The sequence below is a fragment of the Asparagus officinalis genome, chromosome 8 (assembly GCF_001876935.1).
Source record: "Asparagus officinalis chromosome 8, Aspof.V1, whole genome shotgun sequence".
In the NCBI taxonomy this organism is placed as follows: Eukaryota; Viridiplantae; Streptophyta; class Magnoliopsida; order Asparagales; family Asparagaceae; genus Asparagus; species Asparagus officinalis.
The window spans coordinates 122,836,312-122,842,300 of record NC_033801.1 but is presented as its reverse complement, the minus strand read 5'-3'; the positions used below and the strand labels follow the sequence as shown (position 1 = coordinate 122,842,300).

General features: G+C 36.1%; 1 protein-coding gene across 1 annotated transcript in view; it reads left to right on the top strand.

Annotated features, from left to right (window-relative positions):
- LOC109821840 overlaps nt 1-5,989 on the top strand; it is a 16,171-nt gene that overhangs the window by 2,864 nt on the left and 7,318 nt on the right. Inside the window, exon 4 of the mRNA XM_020387994.1 lies at nt 4,544-4,690. Coding sequence (XP_020243583.1) covers nt 4,544-4,690 — 147 coding nt within the window. The remainder of the gene's footprint in view (nt 1-4,543; nt 4,691-5,989) is intronic.

Sequence of the window (5,989 nt, the reverse complement as noted above, 5' to 3'; positions counted from 1 at the left end):
AGAATGTTGTTTATTAGGGCTTCAACAGCATTGAAGAGGATCTCGAGGAGGTGTCTCCTGCCAAATACGCAAAGATCACACGCATTTCTTGATCGATTAATTGATTGATGGATTGGTGTTGAAATTTGAGGAAGATGAAGGGGATTTTAAGTAGAATTGGGTGGAGAGAGAGGAGGAGTTGATGATGGTGTCAGGTCCAGGGTTGGAGGCTAAATTGTAGTTGAAGAGGGTAAAAATGCAAACTTTTTCATGCATGTAAGCTAAGTTGCAAATAAACCCCAGAGTTGCACATTTGTGGCACATCACCTATATTAATAATACTAGTCGTGAACATCGTGCAAAACACGACATATCATTTTTTTCCTGTTATAGTAATCCCTTTTTTTAATGCTATAGTATTCTTAAAAAAATTTCTACATTTTTATAAAAAAGCTATAGTGTTCTTGTGTGCTATAGTAATATTTTTTTTTCAAAAAACAACGGTATCCCGTTCCCTGTATGCTACAGTAAACCATAATAAATGTTACTGTAGCATGAATAGTGAATATTAGGTTCTCTCGTTTGTACAGAGGAATAGATTTAGAAATGAATATAGTGTTATAAGAAATTCATGTACTTTGATCGTCATTTTTTAACAAAGTTGATGTGTTGTGTGAATTTGTACGTGCCCAAAAAAAATGTTCATTCATGACGGATCATCTGAAAACATGAGCGCAGGGTGGATTTTAGATCATTCGTGCTTACTAACATTTGCAAAATGACGGATATGAAGAAACTCCCATTCGCAATTGCAAATAATGAATGATCTACATCTCCATCTCCAGCTACGATGAAAGATTAAAAGATCGATAGCATGGATGCTATAGTATCGTCGGCTTTAGCTAACATGATATAGCTCCAATAATATATATACACATTCCTAATTAGGTTTTTTTTTAATTTAGGAAAAACTATGTCAAGGCCCCAAATTTTAAGAGGCTGTTTGGTTCGTTTTTTAACTCGGTGGAAAAGGTTTACACCGCCTCCACATCAGATTTTTCATGGCCACGTAGGATATAAGCTTTCCGTCGGTTTTTTCCCCATCTTTGGTTCGCTAAGGTTGAAGAAGAAAAACTCGATGAAAATCGCCGCCACATCAGATTTTTTTCTCCCCCAACTCCTTCCTTAACCTCGTGAAATCGACGAAAACTGCAGCCACGTCAGCTTTTTGCTTTCCTCGTTAATTTCTTCGGCGAGCTATACTTACCTCCTTGCTCTCCTCCCGCTAGAAACTCCTGCGACCTTCGTTGTCCCTGTATTCGAAGAAATTCGGGGGAAGGGGTCTGATCTTTGCCGACAATAATCAGATCTGATCTTTGCCGACGTTGTTGCTTCATATATCAAGGTAAAAATTGATTTTTTTTTTAATTTTTCTTATTATTAGTTTAATTTTCAGTAATTATCTGAGAATTTGGGGGGGGTTTCTAATCTACGTAATTTTTTAGATTTTCGAAGCAATTTTAAAGATTTTCCTATTTTTTGAGATTTCACAGATAAGAAAAGATGATTAAAAACCTTCAGATATCCAATCATGGACAAAATACTAAAATTCCGTAAAATTCCTACGATTTCAGAATGTTTTTTGTTAAAATTTGAATGGGTATGTTAGAAAATTGAATTTTTTAATTTTCGGATTATTAGTTTAATTTAGATTAATTTATCTGAGAAATTAGTGGAGGGTTATCTGATAATTGCCAATCCTATTCAGATCTGAGATTTGTGTTCAGTTAAATTTGTAAGATTTTTGAGGGAAAAAAATGTTTAGCAGATATGAACATGTTTGAGAAAAATTAGTTTTTACCAATTTTGAGATCCGCTAAAACATTTTTATTACCTGGATTAAAATTTAGGATTTTGAGAAAAAATAGTTTATGCTTGACCTTAGAAAAGTTGGTTTTGTGTGAAAAATATTGTAGCAGAAGTAGGAAATGTCATATAAACACAAGAAAAGTAGGAAATGTCATATAAACAAAAGTTTTCCCTTTTTTTCCATGCGAACCAAACACAAGAAAAATAAATACATTGGTTTCCCACCTTTTTTTTGTGCGAACCAATGCGAAACAATCTATTTTTTTTGAAAAGTTTGGAAAACTCAAAACTTGTGTTTTTGTATATGGAAATGCATTTCCATATATCTAGGAAACGAACCAAACAGCCCCTAAAAGTCAATGTGAGAAATTGAGAAATCCCCTCAACTCTGAAAAACGACGCCTCTGCGTCATCCAAATCCTCAATCTGAAGCTGAATATACCCCAACTTCGAGATAAACACCAGATCCGTCGAATCCGAATCCAAAACCTCCCGAATCAGCGAAAAGCACACATCAAACTCCATATGAGCAAAATGATTATAACCAATCGAGCTCAAAACGAAAACCTCCCTCCTCCCCCAAACTCCTCCAATCCCTCTCGAACCCTCACCCTCACAACCTCAACAAAGCTCCTAGATAATATTTACAGAGAGAGATAACATCCACAGTAAAATACATAGTGTGCTTTATAATAAGAATCCGATACTGAGACTTAACCTAAACTAGTCACAGAGCACCATGAGAATCAATTTTGAGCACTCCATCAAAATGTTGCAAGATCTCAATCAATGCGGATTTCTCAATTTTGGACTCTGCTCTGTGGTCAACATCATTTTTTATAGAGAATAACAACAGGACATTTCTATGTTCTATTTCCTCGAAATTTCGAGATTCTATTCCCCAAAAGAACGAACCTTTGCCAAAAATAAACATAAAATGTGATTTTTATCTCCAGATCTAGTTTTATTTGAGAAAAGGTCGATAAAAACCCTAACTTTAGTTGAGAAAAACAGGAAGAACCCTCACCAAGCTTCGATGACAATGCCCCCGATCTCGGCCGTTAACTTTAACGGCGAGTTCGAGATGCGAGGCGTGGTCCCAAAGTCAGAGAATATAACAGTGAAGAGGATGAGGAAGGAGAAGGAGAAGGAGAAAGAGAAAGAGAAGAGGGATAAAGTTGGTTTTTTTAGGTGAAATGTTTGCTAATCATGATTTGGAGGGGCTGGGATACAATTTTTTTTTAAATTATGGGAGCTGCAGCACATTACAAAAAGTACAAGGGGCTGGGGCACATTGACTTTTAAAATTTGAGGCCTTGAGATAATTTTTCCTAAATTAAAAAAAATTAATTAGGAATGCGTGATATATATTATTGGAGCTAGATCATGTTAGCTAAAGCCGACGATACTATAACATCCATGTTATCAATACTATAACATCCATGATAGCTAAGGCCTCATACTTTTTGCAATGTGCTGCAACCCCCAAAATTTAAAAATTTGTGCCCCAGCCCCGCCAGCTCATGATTAGCAAACATTTTACCTAAAAACCCAATTTTACCCCTCTTCTCTTTCTCCTTCTCCTTCCTCATCCTCTTCACTGTTATCTTCTCCAACTTTGGGACCACGCCTCGCATCTCGAACTCGCCGTTAAAGTTAACGACCGAGATCGGGGGGCATCGTCATTGAAGCTTGGTGAGGGTTCTGCCTGTTTTTGTCAACTAAAGTTAGGGTTTTTGTCGACATTTTCTTAGATAAAACTGGATCTGAAGATAAAAATCACATTTTTATGTTTATTTTTGGCAAAGGTTCATTCTTTTGGGGAGTAGAAGCTCGAAATTTTGAGGAAATAGAACATAGAAATGTCCTGTTGTTATTCTCCATAAGAAATGATGTTGACCACGGAGCAGAGTCCAAAATTGAGAAATCCCCATTGATTGAGATCTTGCAACATTTTGATGGAGTGCTCAAATTTGATTCTCATGGTGCTCTGTGACTGGTTTAGATTAAGTCTCGGTGTCGGATTCTTATTATAAAGCACACTATGTATTTTGTTGTGGATGTTATCTCTCTCTATAAATATTATCTAGGAGCTTTGTTGAGGTTGTGAGCGTGAGGGTTCAAGAGGGATTAGAGGAGTCTGAGTGTTGGAGGAGGATGGAGGTTTTCGTTTTGAGCTTGATCGGTTGTAATCATTTTGCTCATTAGGAGTTTGATGTGTGCTTTTCGCTGATTCGGGAGGTTTTGGACTCGGATTCGACGGATAAGGTGCTTATCTAGAAGTTGGGGTATATTCAGCTTCTGATTGAGAATTTGGATGATGCAGAGGCATCGTTTTTCAGAGTTGAGGGGATTTCTCAATTTTGAGCACTCCATCAAAATGTTGCAAGATCTCAATCAATGAGGATTTCTCAATTTTGGACTCTGCTCCGTGGTCAACATTATTTCTATGGAGAATAACAACAAGACATTTCTATGTTCTATTTCCTCGAAATTTTGAGCTTCTACTCCCCAAAAGAACCAACCTTTGCCAAAAAATAAACATAAAAAATGTGATTTTTATATCTCCGGATCGGATCTAGTTTTATCTAAGAAAAGGTCGACAAAAACCCTAACTTTAGTTGAGAAAAAAAAGCAGAACCCTCACCAAGCTTCGATGACGAAGCCCCTCCATCTTTGCCGTTAACTTTAACAGCGAGTTCGAGATGAGAGGCGTGGTCCCGGAATCGGAGAAGATAACAGTGAAGAGGATGAGGAAGGAGAAGGAGAGGGAGAAAGAGAAGAGGGTTAAAATTGGGTTTTTAGGTGAAATGTTGGCTAATCATGAGCTGGAGGGGCTGAGGTATAATTTTTTTAAATTTTGGGGGCTGCAGCACATTACAAAAAGTATGAGGGGTTGGGGAACATAACTTTTTGGGTTTTGGGGCCTTGAAACAAATTTTCCTTAAATTTATCCATCTAATAGAGTAATAGTAGTGGCAACATGATACCAAACTAGGGGGGGGTAATAGCAATGCCAATGATTTGAGGACTAAATCAAAATATTAAATATGTAATGGACTAATATGTAGAAACCCCTAAAATTTTCACACTATGCAGGTCGGATAACGAAATGAAAGGGTTAAAAGAGGTTTGCTTCCGTGCTCCAAAAATAGGTTTTTTTTTTTAATTTTTAAATTAACAAAAATAACAAATTAGCTAAAATAAGAAAGGGTACTTTAGTCTTTCAAAAATCTTTCTCAATCTCACGTCTCAGTTCCACCCGCACAAAAGAAAAAAAAGGGAAAAAAAATAAAAGAACCAGTTGAATTTTCTTACTTGTAGTTTCTCTTATTTTTTGCATACTGATAGAAAATACATGTCATGCACGGTTTGTAATTTTTTTCCATTCAATCAAATTTACTTCTCAATCTCACGAATGTGGTTAATTAGAAACCAATTGAACCCTCCTCACGCCAGCCAGTCTATTTCCAAAAGAAAATCTATCTTTATATAGAAAAACGAATGATTACTGATTTGAAGAACGAGAAAATCTATCTTTATATAGAAAAACGAATGATTACTGATTTGAAGAACGAGAAATTTAAGGGCTTAACAACTACATCATACTATATAATTAAATGATTACTGATTTGAAGAACGAGAAATTTAAGGGCTTAACAACTACATCATACTATATAATTAAATTTTAAAAAAAGGAAAAATAAGAGGTACCTTTCATGGCGTTTTCTTTCTCTTCACGAGATTTTGAGTCTGACCGGTTTCTTCTAATGGAAAGTGTGGAGAAAAGCTTCGGTTTTAATAGTTAATTAAAGAATTCTAATTAATGATAAATTATGTTTCTCCCATAAATTATATTTCCTAAAATAACATTTTTACCCAAAGTTAATTATAATTTTTGGTGTGGAACACCTCATAACCGTCAAATCTATATATCTAGAATTGTGAGAGCTATTTTTAAGAAATTTATTTACGGATATGTCATCATTGCTCCAACTACTCTCTATGGAGCACCGAAGCTGTAGGCAATTAGTTATTATGCTATTTCTAAGCAAAATGAGAAAAATATCCAGGTCGGCATCAGAGCTCGCGTGGGCCCCCACCCGCCCGAAGATTCGGATGCTGAGGCGGACGAGGCTCC